General features: G+C 45.0%; 1 protein-coding gene across 1 annotated transcript; it reads right to left on the bottom strand.

Annotated features, from left to right (window-relative positions):
* Positions 1 to 3,779: 3,779 nt before the first annotated feature.
* Positions 3,780 to 16,726, bottom strand: LOC311247690 (regulator of G-protein signaling 21-like; the record flags this gene model as incomplete). Its single annotated transcript, XM_084338699.1, has 5 exons — positions 16,560 to 16,726; positions 16,404 to 16,472; positions 15,180 to 15,244; positions 14,914 to 15,080; positions 3,780 to 3,965 (listed from the first exon to the last, which is right to left on the bottom strand). Exons 1-5 carry the CDS (start codon positions 16,613 to 16,615, stop codon positions 3,780 to 3,782), a joined length of 543 nt encoding a protein of 180 aa, XP_084194825.1. The 5' UTR covers positions 16,616 to 16,726.
* Between the last annotated feature and the right edge of the window lie 437 nt (positions 16,727 to 17,163).

Raw genomic sequence — 17,163 nt, 5'->3', positions numbered from 1 at the left:
ATTTATGACATATCAGATTTGCAAATACAGGACTGTTTGTGATACAAAAGTGTCCAGAAAAGGAGTGTATATACATTTGGCGTAGAAACTGTACATTGGAGGAGGTTGGTTGGGTGGGGTGGGGTTGGGTGGGTTGGGTGAGGGCTGTACATTGGAGGTGGGGGGGGGGGGGGGGGGGGGGGGGGTTGGGTAGGGGACACACACACATTTTACACTGTACATTGGAATATTGACAAAGCCTTACTTGGTCATTTACTGTACAACTAGGTTAGGACATTTGTAGGGGCCAGTTTCGAATTGCAGTCTCACGTAGGTGTTTTTTGAGAGTGTTTTTGAAAGTGGGTAGTGATTCACATTCCTTTACAGCTTTGGGTAGGGCGTTCCACATTGATGAGGCATAATTGCGAAACGTGTTTAGTCCCTTGTTTGAGCCGAATCTGGGTTTTACATGATTTGTGGAGCTCCCTCTGGTGTTGTGATCGTGGTATTCACTGACCTTTGGGAAGTATTTTGACATGTACATGGGTACCTTGGTCGCGTAGTGTATCTTGTAGACCAGGCCCATTGCAAGTTGCTGTACTCTGTCGTCTACTCTAAGCCATCCTAGGTTGTCAAAGTGGGCAGGGGTGAGGTGGGTTCTAGGAGTCAGGTCAAGTAGTAGTCTGACTAGCTTGTTTTGAGATGTTTGTAATTTGTTTTTTAGTGCCTTTGAGGTGCTTTGGTACCATGAGGTGCAAGCATAGTCGTAGTACCCTTGAATGAGTGCTCCTGCTAGAGTCTTCAGGGTATTCTTGTTTACCAGAGAGGAGATCCGGTACAAGAATCTAGTTTGTTGGTTGACTTTTTTTATTACATTGGATGCCATTTTGTCACAGGAAAGATTAGCCTCTAGGATGGAACCCAGGTAGGTAATTTCATCTTTCCTTGTGATAATATTGTCACCCACTGTAACTGAGAAGCCGTCGGTCTTGCTGAGTTTGTTATTTGAACCGAAGAGAATGGACTCTGTTTTGCCCATGTGTAATGGTAATACCACGTATGACACATGTGTAATGATACACGGACACGGACTACACAACATGTAGCGTGAAGAACGATATACAAACATTTTCAGCATTTCCGGCATTTTGACATCTCTGTCCAAAACTAAAAGCTTTCGAGCCTGTGGAGTCACACCGGGACAGGATCCGTCACAGATAATACCACGAACACAGGATCCATCACAGATAATACCACGTATGACACAGGATCCATCACAGATAATACCACGTATGACACAGGATCCATCACAGATAATACCACGTATGACATAGGATCCATCACAGATAATACCACGTATGACACAGGATCCATCACAGATAATACCACGTATGACACAGGATCCATCACAGATAATACCACGTATAACACAGGATCCATCACATATAATACCACGTATGACATAGGATCCATCACAGATAATACCACGTATAACACAGGATCCATCACAGATAATACCACGTATGACACAGGATCTATCACAGATAATACCACGTATGACACAGGATCCATCACAGATAATACCACGTATGACACAGGATCCATCACAGATAATACCACGTATGACACAGGATCCGTCACAGATAATACCACGTATGACACAGGATCTATCAGAGATAATACCCACGTATGAATTGATTGATTGATTGATTGATTTAATTGATTGAAAACTTTATTAACAGATACAATACAGTACGGCTCAATACAAAAACTGCTAAGAGGATGAAGACCAGAAAAATACTTTCATCTTGTTTACATCAGGGTCCTCCATTTTCAATTCATCAAATAGCAAGGTATTGCTATTTGTATCTACATCATGTCATGGAGTTATAATTAACACAACACAATGATTCAATGTGGCCATATTCAAACTCAAGATTTAATATTATTTGTAGATTCTTCTGAACACCCCCAGGGGGCAGTAGCACATTATGTAAATAGATGCTAGCTATATGTTCTTATTGCGGATTATATGGACAGACACATGGGACTCATATAGCCTCAAATCCTTCAATGTAATTTTGTATTTTCTTAATATATAGCAATAATTCAACATTTAACTGAACACAAACACAACATAACATAACAAAAAAAAGGTTTCATATCTGAAATTAGCCATTATTATCCAAATACATTATCTGTAGCCTATATTAACGCAGAGGAAAAGATTACAGTTCTGCTTGATCATGTACTGTATATCATACTATTCTTGTGGCAGTCCACAAACACTAAGGGTCAAAGATTAGAATTAAGACAACCAACGATCACGTAGAATTACAAGTCATAAAATATGGTGGTCATCCCTATATGTACAGTTTCTTCCCCTTCGAATGTATATATTTTTCTTTTAAGATCTCTTTCTCTTAAACAGTGTATATTGTGTATATGTCTGGTATGTCATAAATGTATGTAGTACTGTCTATCTGTATGTCATGTGTGTCATATATGTTACGATGAATTGAAAATGGGGGACCCTGATGTAAACAAGACGAAAGTCTTTCTCTGGTCTGCATCCCCTTAACAATTGTGTGTATTGAGCCGTACTGTATTGTACCCATTCTGCAATATGTTAATAAAATGTTCAATCAATCAATCAATCAATCAATCAATCAATCAATCAATCAATCAGTCTGTACATGATTACAGTACAGTAGGGTTGCACGATACACTGATACTAGAACTGTATTGCGATACCCAGCTGTTAAAAACGGTCCAATACTCCATTTTATTAGTATAGATACTTTTAGAATAATACCCTGATAATAGCCTCCACCATGAGTTGATGCATGACCAGAGCAGTGTGTGTGTGTGTGTGTGTGTGTGTGTGTGTGTGTGTGTGTGTGTGTGTGTGTGTGTGTGTGTGTGTGTGTGTGTGTGTGTGTGTGTGTGTGTGTGTGTGTGTGTGTGTGTGTGTGTGTGTGTGTGTGTGTGTGTGTGTGTGTGTGTGTGAGAGAGAGAGAGAGAGAGAGCGCACACTTTGTGTAGTGGGCATGTCAACTGTGTCAACTCTGTCCATTCTGCAATCTGTTAATAAAATGTTCAATCAATCAATCAATCAATCAATCCATTTTCAATCAGTCAATCAAGACTGAACACACAACAAGGCATTTTCCACAGTCTGTTCATGATTCTGCCTAAAGCCAGGACCCGTCAGTGTGAGCGTTTCACTCGCATTTTGTCACTAAAAGGACACGAAGATTTTTAGAACCGGTATCATGATACTCAGGCTGGTATCGGTATCGAAGTAAAGATGTTGGTATCGTGATTGATTGATTGATTGATTGATTGATTGATTGAACATTTTATTAACAGATTGCAGAATGGGTACAATACAGTACAGCTCAATACACACAATTGTTAATGGGATGCAGACCAGAGAAAGACGTTTGTCTTGTTTACATCAGGGTCCCCCATTTTCAATTCATCATAACATATATGACACACATGACACACATGACATGCAGATAAACAGCACTGTTACATCAATCAATCAATCAATCAATCAATCAATCAATCAATCAATGACAACACTAATTAATGTACAGTGTGTCTGCACAGACCATGTTGGCATCACCCACGGCAGTTTCCTAATGTCTCTTAATAGCATTCTCGGCCCGTTGGCTGTGTGACACATAGCCCCCGGTGTCTATAATATATAAGACGTTGTTTGAGTCAGTGTTTGAGTCATCTGAAAGAAGGCAGATCATTTTGGAGTCATATTAATAAGTTTGCTTCTCAAGTCATCGCGGTGCTTTCCCGCTCTGTGCGGAGGCTGCCTCCTTGTAACCGTCCGACTGGATGAACCGAGGGAAGGCGTCGCTCTCCATCAGGCCGTAGACCTTCCTCTGCGCCGCGACCAGGCAAGAGGGACTTGGTCGCCGGAGATTCTGAGCAACAGTATCTCTTATGTAGAAATCCAAGTTTATCTGAAAAGATGGATAAAGGATAATAATCATCAGAAACTGCTTTGACATATAGTAAAAACCTGTCAGCTGAATCATACCCACTGATGAACAATTATATTTATTGTTTTGTTTAGTTTAGTTTAGTTAAATAAGATAAGATAATCCTTTATTTGATCCCCTTGGGAGAAATTCGGGCATCCTAGCAGCATGGGGGAGGGGAGGTACAGGTATGGGCAGGGTAATAGATTAAATACATAAATATAGGCAATACAATTAAATCTGAATATAAAAACCAAATAAACAGTGTAAACAATATAATGAACTCTGAATATAAAAATATGAGAAGAATAAACAGTGGAAACAATATAATTTACTCTGAATATAAAAATATGAGAAGAATAAACAGTGTTAACAATATAATTAACTGTGAATATAAAAATATGAGAAGAATAAACAGTGGAAACAATATAATTAACTGTGAATATAAAAATATGAGAAGAATAAACAGTGTTAACAATATAATTTACTGTGAATATAAAAATATGAGAAGAATAAACAGTGTAAACAATATAATGAACTCTGAATATAAAAATATGAGAAGAAAAAACAGTGTAAACAATATAATTAACTGTGAATATAAAAATATGAGAAGAATAAACAGTGGAAACAATATAATTTACTCTGAATATAAAAATATGAGAAGAATAAACAGTGTAAACAATATAATTAACTGTGAATATAAAAATATGAGAAGAATAAACAGTGTTAACAATATAATTAACTGTGAATATAAAAATATGAGAAGAATAAACAGTGGAAACAATATAATGAACTGTGAATATAAAAATATGAGAAGAATAAACAGTGTTAACAATATAATTTACTCTGAATATAAAAATATGAGAAGAATAAACAGTGGAAACAATATAATGAACTGTGAATATAAAAATATGAGAAGAATAAACAGTGTAAACAATATAATGAACTGTGAATTGTTACGATTCTGGTTCCTGACTACGGTCGGGAACCACCCACCTTCTCTGTCATCTGTCACCTGACTGCTGTCACTTGTTCTGTATCACACTAGCTCCCGCTCAGCGTCTCATTGCATATATCTCGCTTCAGCATATATACACTGAATACATTTCAAAATGTACCTTTAAATGCCAGCATTCATCTGGCCACACCCCCATCCGCTTACCTATATAAGCAGGGGTGGTGCCACACACTCATCTCCTTCTCAAATTTCATCACAAGCAACGTGTTGCTCATATGCCCACTTGATGTGGAGAAAAATATTGGCTGGAAGAGCAATGTTTACGAGGAAAGGAAGAACAAGGAGATACGTTGACATCATATCTTTATTTTCTCTCTCACTATTTTCGAGAAAATACGGCGATATTGTCTTCGTCACTGGAGTGTTTGGAAGATGGTGATCATTCTAAAATCCTCCACCGGTTTTCGTATTGGGAGCACGCCGCTGCATGCCTCTCAACTGCAGTTCCTTGCTGTGTTGGTTGGGGTGAAACCTTTCAGGACACAGCTGAACTGTAGGACGCGCCGCTGTTGTGAGAAGCGGTGGGTTTCAGGTTGGGTGAGTACTGTTTGCTTGCGGCTCCACTTGTCTGTTAGTGCTATGGGGGCTAACTGACAATGTTTACGAACACCGGCCCCAGATTAAGGTCTTTTGTTCAGCCTCTTAGGCAGCAGCGGAAGACCTTGATCTGAAGCCCATTATAGTTTAACTAGTGGGCCACGACCATTAACACTGGTGATCCCTGTGTTTTCTGGACGAGTGGATGTCTCTCTGTCACCGTGTTAGGCCCCATCTTTCATATCCAAATGAGAGTATTCCCTCACGAGGAGATATGGGCATAGATGTTCATTAGCGGAAGATCTGTGTTCAAAGTCAGCTACACAGGCCAGTTGGGTATTGTGCTGGCTCCGTCGGGTGTTGGTAAAATCACCGTTGTAAAACTGTGTTAACATCTTGTTTCTCTTTTCTCTTAAAAAGTGAGGAGGGTTTCAGAACGGCGGCCTGTCTGGGTGAGTGTTATATCATTGTGTACAAGTTCAGGTGATAGCTGCTTAGCTTACGTGCTAGTGGTGGCCTACTGTTAGCCAGTCAGCTGTTAGCTGCGGTGCTAGCCTGCTGTGATCACTAGGTGGCCTATCTAGGTTAGGCTAGGAAACGTTAGCTTGCTGCTATCGCTGCTTAGCTTACGTGCTAGTGGTGGCCTACTGTTAGCCAGTCAGCTGTTAGCTGCGGTGCTAGCCTGCTGTGATCACTAGGTGGCCTATCTAGGTTAGGCTAGGAAACGTTAGCTTGCTGCTATCGCTGCTTAGCTTACGTGCTAGTGGTGGCCTACTGTTAGCCAGTCAGCTGTTAGCTGCGGCGCTAGCCTGCTGTGATCACTAGGTGAGTAGGTGGCCTACCTGGCTAGGCTAGGAAACGTTAGCTTGCTGCTATCGGCCGAGGCCCAGCGCGGGGTGGCTCCGGCCCCTCGCGCGCTGCCACGGTTCCCAACTCCCCTCTCCCTCACGGGGAGAGGCGGGGGGCATTCGGCTCCCCTCTGGTCGCATGCGCCGTAGCGTAGCGACCGACGGTTGGAGCGGCCGTTAGCTTAATGCTACTCTGTTGAACGTGCTTTGATTATAACATGTTTTAACACTCTTGACTACGACGTCATCTTTGTCAGAGGATGTTCGTCACCCTGCCCTGAGCCAGGACGGCAAGGATTGCGTCAACAAAGGGGACCGTAGCGACGGGTCGGAGCGGCGACGCTGGCCGGGTCGGCAACACAGAATGGCTGTGTTTACTACGGTGCCTTGAGACTGCACTTCGTTGATCTACGCTCCGGGTAGGCAAGGTTTGGCCAGACCTTATACACTTCTTCTGGCTTTCCCTTCGAAATGTTTTGTAAATAACGATGTTTTCCAAAACGAGTGTTGCTGCACTACATTTAGGATACGACGCGAGTTATGTGTGAATTGTCTTGTCACTGGTATTTAGCTTCTCCATGCAAATCGGGTTGTTGTTACAGATGTGAAAATGATCTGGTTTGTTGTGTTGAGAAACATCATGTGTGTTTATATGTACCGTGTACTCACAACTAAGGGGGTTAACTAACCTATAAAGCTATGCTTAGTGACAAATGAGTAAAGAATGATTCTTTTCTCAGCCTGTAATGACAATGAACAGTGTGTTCACATATTAACAGGTTTTCCTGTTTTAACTGGCCGTATTAAGGGTAAAGTAGGAGGATTGTGTTTCCCCCCGGTTCCCTGGGGACTTCTTCATCCTCCTATCAGACATGTTGTTGCACTACATTGTGTCACTGTGTGGTAGGGATGCGATGTAACCCTTAGCTTGATTGCTGAGGTTGTGCTACAACTGCTGGAGAAACTTTATTTTCCTAAAAGAAAAGATTGTTTGGTCGCTTTTGTGTGTGCTTAGCAAGGCCTGTGGCCGATACTAATCGAGAATTATGTATTCTCTCATTATGAAAAACGGCGTTCCTCTGTAGAGTGTTTTTGCCATTTTTTGTAGGTGATGATGGGTTGTGTGTGTCATGTGACCTACAACTGGGTTGGACTGGCCACAGAAGCACATGTGTAAGTTTGATACCGGGGCTCTTGGAGAGCCCTCTCTATTCTGTGTTTTTTCCTTAGTAAAAATCAGATAGCAGGTTAGCTCATGCGCTGTGTGAAGCTGTCAGACGCTTCATGGAGCTGACTATGACTGTGTCATACTCTCTTTTTGTCATTACATCGTATCATGGGTGTGGGGTCGTAAAGGGGTGTACTGGTAACCTTTCCTCCCCCCTTTTTTCTGTTGGTCAGGGGTAAACCCCCTGTCCTTCAAGGTTCCTGTCACGTTGCGGTTCGGCACGTTACAGGGTGAGGGGGGGGGGGGGAGTTTCCTGGTCCCACGGCCTGGAATATTGGGCGTGTGCACCGCAGAAATTCCCCCGCCATAGAGTACGTCACCGTGCGCGTCTCTGTTGGTAGGACTTCCGTGTGCTGTTCAGGTCCATGTGATGGATCTGTTTTTGGGGGGGTGGTCAGGGCTCCTCCTCACCAAGCTCCTATTCGGGCCTTCTGTGAGTTGGGACTCCTCCTTCCATGTGAGGGAGCCTCCTTCAGAGTACAGAGCCTCCTCCTCAGATTGTCAAGGTGAGTGGACCCTCAAGAAGGAGTCCTACTCTATTGTGTATGTATTCGATTCAATTCGATTATTGAGTGTGTATGGGTTCAGTGCCTCCTCCCCGGAGAGCCCTAAAACCAATTTTTTACATGGCTCAAGGTGCAATATATTCTTTTCAATCTGTACAGCTCGCGTGGGAAGTCTCTCTGGGGATTCCCGTCTCCTTCCTATGGGAGGGTGGTGGGATGTAAAAATGTGAACAATTTTGACCCCCGGCTGTGTAGACTGGGATACATACTGTTGGTGCTTCCTGCTTTTCTATTAAAAAGAGTTGGAGTTAGGAAGTGTCACACCCCTCTTGTCGTTCCCCTGGGCGCCTTGGGGATTCAATGACAGGTCTAAATAGCCTGTTCATTGATGTGGGTGTGTCCCGACGCACGTATAGTGCTAGCTCGGGGTGTTCTGTAAACAGGCGACTGACTGGCACGCCTTGGTTGCTTGAGGTTAAAACGGCGTTTTTATAAAGCAACTGGGATGGAGGTTTTTTCCTCTTCCGACGACCAAATCCGAGACCTGGTTTGGTTATCGACGGATTCTCGTTCATATCTGGGGGATGATGACGGAATGGATCTGAACATATGTAGAGGGGTCTCACGCCCTGGGGGTGGGCCACCGGGCGCGGTTCGCCCGAACGTCTGGGTGGCGCCTTCTTTTCATGTTTAAGATCAACACGCATATCTGCCCCTTCTCCTGGAGTAGGCATGTCGGCGTGGTTAGGGCACGGGACTGGTTCTGGTCACGCTGGTCCGGATCAGTTGAACCCGTTGTCCGCCGGGGATGCAGATCTGCTGTTCTGGTACCCTGAGGGACTTGGGCTTTTTTCAGGGGGAAAAATGCCAGGTCGGTCCGGGTGTCACAGGGTTAAGCGCTATGGAGACCCTGGTTGGGTACATTTTTTACTCAGCACTGTCGTAATGGCTTACGGCCATGCCAACCTGTACACGCTCGATCTCGTCAGATCTCGGCCGCTACACAGGTTGGTCCTGGTTAGTACTTGGTTGGGAGACCGCCTGGGAATACCAAGTACGGTGTGCTTGGGGCTGGTTCTCCATTCTTTTTCGCTCCTCTCTCACGCATGGCGAAGAGGGGCCTGTTGGGGTGGTCTTTGACCTCCTCTGGTGACCCTGTGCTTCCCGTATCGCCGGGCCCGGTCCGAAGTCATGTTTCGTCGACCCGTAGGCCTGGGTTAACCCTTTTTTGAAAACTGAAACACTTGTACTGTGGTATAGCCGGTGTATACCCGCAGGTGTGTTTTGGAGTTTTTTCTTGAGGGGTTATAGGAACAACCACCGCATTGGGTAACACCAAGGTGGTTGATTCCCTGGTGTGTTGGAGCAGTGTCAACTCCCGGGTTACCCGGTTGAGGGTGCCCCTGCACGTTCATGACGTCTGCCAATCGTGTCAGCCTTCTCTGCCTCAACCCCTCTGGGTGGGGGTTTTTAAATGGAGGCTTGGTCATGCAACAACGCCAGCATACGCCCCTTCCGCCGGTGCGGCTGTGTTCAGCTGTCCCCTCTGGCGCCTGTCTCGTCCGCAGTCTCCAGGCTAGGGTTAACAGCCTGTTGCCTGGTTTTTCCCCGGTGCGCTGCCTGCTTCCGTTGGTTAACTTTTTTTGTGTGCTTACGGCCATGCTGACTGCCTGTTCTGCAGGGTCAGTGTGCCAGGCGGTGTACTATTGGGGGGACAGGGCCCGCTCGGCTGAGGGGCCTTTGTCCGAATACGCTGGCGATGTGGGGGGCGGGGTCACTAAGTGCCCACCTGGTGGGGTCTTGATGCTGGCATCATGGACTTCTCCGGGCCCCCGTTCCAGGGGGTCCAGTCCCTTTGGTGGTACTTGCCATTTTTTGTGGTGATAAAGGGTTGTGTGTGTCTTGTGATCTACAACTGGGTTAGGTTGGCCACAGAAGCACATGTCTGGTACCGGGGCTCTTAAGGGGGCCCTCTCTATTCTGTGTTTTTTCCTTAGTAAAAATCAGATAGCAGGTTAGCACATGAGCTGTGTGAAGCTGTTAGACACTTCATGTAGCTGACTATGACTGTGTCATGCTCTTTTTTGTCATTACATCGTATCATGGGTGTGGGGTCGTAAAGGGGTGAACTGGTAATCCTTTCCTCCCCTTTTTGATGGGCAGGGGTTAAAACCTCCTGTCCTTCAAGGTTCCTGTCACGTTGCTGTTCGGCACGTTACAGGGTAAGAGGGGGGGGGGGGGAGTTTCCTGGTCCCACGCCCTGGAAGATTGGGAGTGTGCACCGCAGAAATTCCCCCGTCATAGAGTACGTCACTGTGCGCGTCTCTGTTGGTAAGACTTCCGTGAGTTGTTTGGGTCCATATGATGGATCTGTTTCGGGGAGTGGTCAGGGCTCCTCCTCACGAAGCTCCTACTCGGGCCTTCTGTGAGTTAGGACTCTCCTTCCCTGTGAGGGAGCCTCCTCAGAGTTCAGAGCCTCCTCCTCAGATTGTCAAGATGAGTAGAACTTCAAAAAGGAGTTCTGCTCTATTGTGTGTGTATTCGATTCAATTCGATTATTGAGTGTATTGGTTCAGTGCCTCCTCCTCGGAGAGCCCTAATCCAAATATTACATAGCTCAATGTTGCAATATATTCTTTTCAATCTATACAGCTCGTGTGGGAAGTCTCTCTGGGGATTTCCGTCTCCTCCCTATGGGAGGGTGGTGGGATGTAAAAATGTAAAAAAAAATTTACCCTCAGCCTGCGTCACGAGGGATTCATGTCAGTCTGTGTTCTTTCTTTTTTGAATAAAAAGAGGAAGGTACATGAAGCACGACGGCTCTGTGTCGTTCTCCCAGGCGACTTGGAGGAACAATGTTTGGTGTCTTGCTAGACTATCCATTAACGGTTAACGGAATAGATCAGAACATAGGTAGAGGGGTCTCACGCCCTTGGGGTGGGCCACTGAGCACGGTCCAAATGGGACCGTCTGGGTGGCGCCCTCTTTTCATGTTTTAGATCGACACGCATACCTACCCCCTCTTCTGGAGTGGGCATGTCGGCGTGGTTAGGACACGGGACTGGTCTGGTCACGCTGGTCCAGGTCAGTTAACCCGTTGTCCGCCGGGGATGCAGATCTGCTGTTCTGGTACCCTGAGGGACTTGTGCTTTTTTCGGGGGGAAAAATGCCAGGTCGGTCCGGGTGTCACAGGGTTAGGCGCTATGGAGACCCTTTGTTGGGTACATATTGTACTCTGCACTATCGTAATGGCTTACGGCCATGCCAACCTGTACACGCCCGATCTCGTCCGATCTCGGACGCTACGCAGGTTCGGTCCTGGTTAGTACTTGGTGGGAGACCGCCTGGGAATACCAAGTGCGGTGTGCTTAGGGCTGGTTCTCCATTCTTTTCGCTCCTCTCTCACGCGTGGCGAAGAGGGGGCTGTTGGGGTGGTCTTGGACCTCCTCTGGTAACCCTGTGCTTCCCGTGCCGCCGGGCCCGGTCCGAAGTAATGTTTCGTCGACCCGTAGGCCTGGAATAACCCTTTTTTGAAAACTGAAACACTTGTACTGTGGTATAGCCAGTGTATGCCCGAAGGTGTGTTTTGGAGTTTTTTCTTGAGGGGTTATAGGAACAACCACCGCATAGGGCAGGGCTATTCAACTGCCGGCCCGCGGGATGATTCTGACCGGCCCGCCAAAGATTACATGATAATAATTTTTTTTTTTTTTTTTTTTTACTTTTTTTTTTCATGTCAACGTTAACACGCACAATTGAGCCAAAAGTCACTCAATTAATGACAGATTTCATTGATAAATTGAGGGAAAACTTTGCAAGTCGATTTGATGAATTTGACATGTCCAGAGAATTGATGCATTTTGTGAGCAACCCATTTGCCAATGTAGCTGCTATTTCCACAAAAGGACAAGAGTTCCTTGCATCACTTCACATTGATGAAGGTCTCCTGCAACTTGAAATAATTGACATGCAAGCATCATCTGCTCTGAAGCAGGCACTTGAGAATGAATCCACCACAACATTTTGGATAAAGTGTATTCATGTCAAGACATTCCCCAAAATAAAAACACTGGCAATATCTGTGCTAACAATGTTTGGCTCAACATACACCTGTGAATCCAGTTTCTCTCACATGAATGCCATTAAAACAAGCAAACATGCTTCCTTGACAAATGAGCATTTGCATCACTGTTTGCGGGTAGCCCTCACTTCCTATGAACCCTCTTTCTCTGCCATTGCCCAGTCAAAGAAGTGCAATCGCTCTCATTAGATATGTGTATGTAGGCTAGGCCTGTCTGCCCCCCACCCCCCTGATGTTTGAGAGTTAAGAGTCGACAATAAGTGCTAATAAGATGCTGTGATTTGCTGTTGTTGCACAGACATGAAGCACTTTTTCATAAGCTCAGCTGCACTATAAATATGTTTTTTGTTCAAGTGTTGATGTTAGAATGTTCAGATGCACATCATGCACTTGTTTGTTTTTTATTTTATTTTTATATTGAAATGTTGAAGAGGAGATGTTGCAGTTGTTGCACAGTCATAAATGAAGCACTTTTTGCAGGAGATGTTGCAGATGTGGCACATAAATGAAGCACTTTTTTTGAAAAGTATACTACTTTTGCAATGTAGTTAAAGGGGAACTATCTTATAAATGGCCTTTTTCAGTGTTTAGCATTGTTTCCTAGCTATGTGGACTTATATTAATATGATCTATGTCTCTAATTCTCATATTGGCGCATTCTTCCAATTCTCCTCTCACAATATTCACCCTCACTGAACTGAGTCATCTGAAAATGTGCTGATTTGTGATGTCAGAGAGACACCGCTGCATGATAATCAGCTGAGTTTCCACACAGTGCCCACTGTGGTTGGAGCCCAGGCTCAAAACGGCTTAAGATCTTGAGGTAGAAAAATGCTGTTTTTGAGTACTTGATTAGAAATACAAAACAATGAATTAAAAAAAAAAAAATTACAGAGGTGTTCCATAAACCCACAGGAATTGTGTAAAAGTGCCCAAATAGTGAAAGAAATAGTAAAATAGTTCCCCTTTGGGGAGCTCCAGTAGCTCACCGCATATCTCGGCGCTATTTCTGCGTCGGGGAAAACCGTGCTCGTCACGGATCTGGGGGACACGTGTTCGATTCCCGGACCCGCCGTCATTTCTCAGAATGTCTTCCCCTGCTCTACATCCCGTTTCAACCTGTTTCTGTCGGTCATACTTGACCAGAAAAGCGATAAACACTAAAAAATAAAGTAAAAAAAAAAAAAAAGAGTTCCCCTTTAAATAAAAGTTGTGAAAATGTGGTTGCGTGTTGTGTCAAGTGTACATATATTCATAGCACGGGGAGGCGCCGTGGCAGTCCGGCCCCTGGCCCCTTGGGTTTCTGACAATGTGGCCCCCTGAACAATTTAGTTGAATAGCCCTGGCATAGGGTAACGACAGGGTGGTTGATTCCCTGGTGTGTTGGAGCAGTGTCAACTCCCGGGTTGCCGGTTGAGTGTGCCCCTGCACGTTCATGACGTCTGCCAATCATGTCAGCCTTCTCTGCCTCAACCCCTCTGGGTGGGTTTTTTTTAATGGAGGCTTTGTCGTGGTGAACAACAACGCCAGCATACGCCCCTTCCGCCGGGGCGGCTGTTTTCAGCTGACTCCTTTGGCGCCTGTCTCGTCCGCAGTGCTCCAGGCTCAGGTTACAGCCTGTTGCCTGGTTTCCCCGGTGCGCTGCCTGCTTCCGTTGGTTAACCTTTTTTGTGTGCTTACGGCCATGCTGACTGCCTGTTCTGCAGGGTCAGTGTGCCAGGCGGTGTGCTATTGGGGGGAAAGGGCCCGCTCTTGGAGGGGCCTTATCCGAATACGCTGGCGATGTGGGGGGCGGTGTCACTAAGTGACCACCTGGTGGGGTCTTGATGCCCGCTGCGGCCCTTGATCTCACCTTGTGGTGAAAGCTTGGGAAGGAGGCGAGTAGATGACCACACACCTGCTTATGAAGGTAAGCGGATGGGGGTGTGGCCAGACGAATGTTGGGATGTAAAGGTACATGGTGGAATTTTTTATTCAGTGCACGTGCACGAAGTGAAGTACAGTGCAAGTGTGATGCTGAGCGTCACCATTACTCATAGAACTTGGTTATAGCCATAACCTAACATTTTTCCCTGTCATTTAGTGCTGTCACTTAGGGGTTGGCTTCTGATTGGCTGTCACGGGGGTGTGTGTGGAATGTTGGTATTTGGTGGCTATTTAACATTCCTGTCCTCTGCTTGTCATTCGTCAGGTCTTCACTATAGGCGTTCGGAGATAACGCGGCCGGTTCCAGTTCTGGACCACCACTAAGCTCCATTATCTATTCTCTCGTTCCTTTGCCTTTGGCATAGTATCCTAGTATTACTCTTTGTGTTCTTTACTATTAAAGTCGAACCTGTTCAAGAGTATACCTTCTCCGTCTCTGTGATTGCCTACAACAATTGGAACTCACCTACCTCCATCCTGACAGTCAACAATATAATTAACTGTGAATATAAAAATGTGAGAAGAATAAACAGTGTAAACAATATAATTAACTGTGAATGTAAAAATGTGAGAAGAATAAACAGTGTTAACAATATAATTAACTGTGAATATAAAAATATGAGAAGAATAAACAGTGTTAACAAGGTGCAGGTCTGTGACCTAACTGGCACGATATACGTCATACGTTGCAGTCCGAGCAGGTTTTGGTTGTTAAGAGTCAGACACCCCGAGACAGTTGTTGGAGTGTCGGGGGGGGTATGAGTCTGTGGCTGAACTTTTCTTTACCTCTTTAGGAGACCCAGTCCTGATAAACTCTTCATAGATACGCCCTGCACTCCAGCTGAGCTGTTCTGGACAGTCGATGGTTCTGAACTCTTCACAGGCGAGCCAGAAGTCTAGGTTCTCCTCGCAGAACTCTGACTTCAGGAAGTTCCAAAATGCTGTTTGTCCACCTTGTGTGAGATGAGAGGATGGGAAGGTTATCTAGATCCAGTTATTATCAGGTCCATCAGTCATCGTTTATGCAGAGCTTGAAAGCAGTGGGAAATTACATTTGTGGGAAAGCAGTGTCTGTAGAGATGATCCCTGCAGTAGACCTGTTTCACTGGTTGCCTTTCTGTAAGTAGAGGGATAACAGGGCTTACTTGTACCGGATCTCCTCTCTGGTAAACAAGAATACCCTGAAGACTCTGGCAGGAGCACTCATTCAGGGGTACTACGACTATGCTTGCACCTCATGGTACCAAAGCACCTCAAAGGCGCTAAAAACAAAATTACAAACATCTCAAAACAAACTGGTCAGACTACTGCTTGACCTGACTCCTAGAACCCACCTCACCCCTGCCCACTTTGACAACCTAGGATGGCTTAGAGTAGACGACAGAGTACAGCAACTTGCAATGGGCCTGGTCTACAAGATACACTACACGACCAAGGTACCCATGTACATGTCAAAATACTTCCCAAAGGTCAGTGAATACCACGATCACAACACCAGAGGGAGCTCCACAAATCATGTTAAACCCAGATTCGGCTCAAATAAGGGACTAAACACGTTTCGCAATTATGCCACATCAATGTGGAACGCCCTACCCAAAGCTGTAAAGGAATGTGGATCACTACCCACTTTCAAAACCTCTCTCAAGGGACACCTACGGGAGACTGCAATTCAACACTGGCCCCTGTAAATATCCTAACCCAACCCCCTCCAATGTACAGTCATTTACCTAGTATGGTTTTGTCAATAGTCCAATGTACAATTTTGTTTGTTTGTACAGTGTCTCCCCCCCCCCCCTCAATGTACAGTTTTACTTGTTTATACAGTGTGCCCCCCCCCCCCCCCAACCACCTCCAATGTAAATTACCCAGTATGGTTGTCAATATCCCAATGTACCCAACCCCCCCCACCCAACCTCCTCCAATGTACAGTTTCTACGTCAAATGTATATACTCCCTTTTCTTGACTCCTTCTGTATCACAAACAGTACTGTATTTGCAAATCTGGTATGTCATAAATGTATAGATGTAGCAGTACTGACTATCTGTATGTCATGTATGTCCTGATGAATTGAAAATGGGGGACCCTGATGTAAACAAGACGAAAGTCTTTCTCTGGTCTGCATCCCCTTAACAATTGTGTGTATTGAGCTGTACTGTATTGTACCCATTCTGCAATCTGTTAATAAAGTTTTCAATCAATCAATCAATCAAAACCACACAAGTATTAATGTGTAATAAATGCATTGTGTAATAAATATATGATCAGAATCACATACCTGTTGACTTTCAATACCAATGATTGACTGTGGATAAATTCACGTATCCTAGATTTCCAGGGATTATGTCTAGAGGAAATGATCACAGTGAAAATATTATGAATTGATAGACATATTTAATAAAATAATAAGCCTAACAGGATGCAGTATACTCACTTCTTCTTTGTCTCATGATGAAAGCCCACAGAAGTTGCCTTGTAGAACAAATCCATTTCAATAATTGGAATGATATGAAAAGAATGACGCCTGTACTGTGCATACCGGTAGTTCCTTATGCTCGATATTGACCAATTATCATTTCCCTTATGTGTCCTTTTGCTTCAGAAGAGCATTCCTCATCATCAATGTGGTCGTGAATATTATTGTTGCACTCTGATAACCAGCCAACTCTCCAGCTCACCACCTGGCAGTGGGAATCCTGCTTGTGTCCTGTCTCTCTCTCTCTCTCTCTCTCTCTCTCTCTCTCTCTCTCTCTCTCTCTCTCTCTCTCTCTCTCTCTCTCTCTCTCTCTCTCTCTCTCTCTCTCTCTCCTCTCCTCTCTCTCTCTCTCCCTCTCTCTCTCTCCCTCTCCTCTCCTCTCTCTCTCTCTCTCTCTCTCTCTCTCTCTCTCTCTCTCTCTCTCTCTCTCTCTCTCTCTCTCTCTCTCTCTCTCTCTCTCCCCCCTCTCTCTCTCTCCCTCTCTTTCCCTCTCTCTCTCTCTCTCTCTCTCTCTCTCTCTGACAGAGCCACACCCTCACCAGTGATGACAAGGAACTGAACT

The sequence above is a fragment of the Notolepis coatsorum genome (assembly GCF_963971535.1).
Source record: "Notolepis coatsorum genome assembly, contig: SCAFFOLD_263, whole genome shotgun sequence".
Taxonomy (NCBI): Eukaryota; Metazoa; Chordata; class Actinopteri; order Aulopiformes; family Paralepididae; genus Notolepis; species Notolepis coatsorum.
This window is presented reverse-complemented; position numbering and strand designations above follow the sequence as displayed.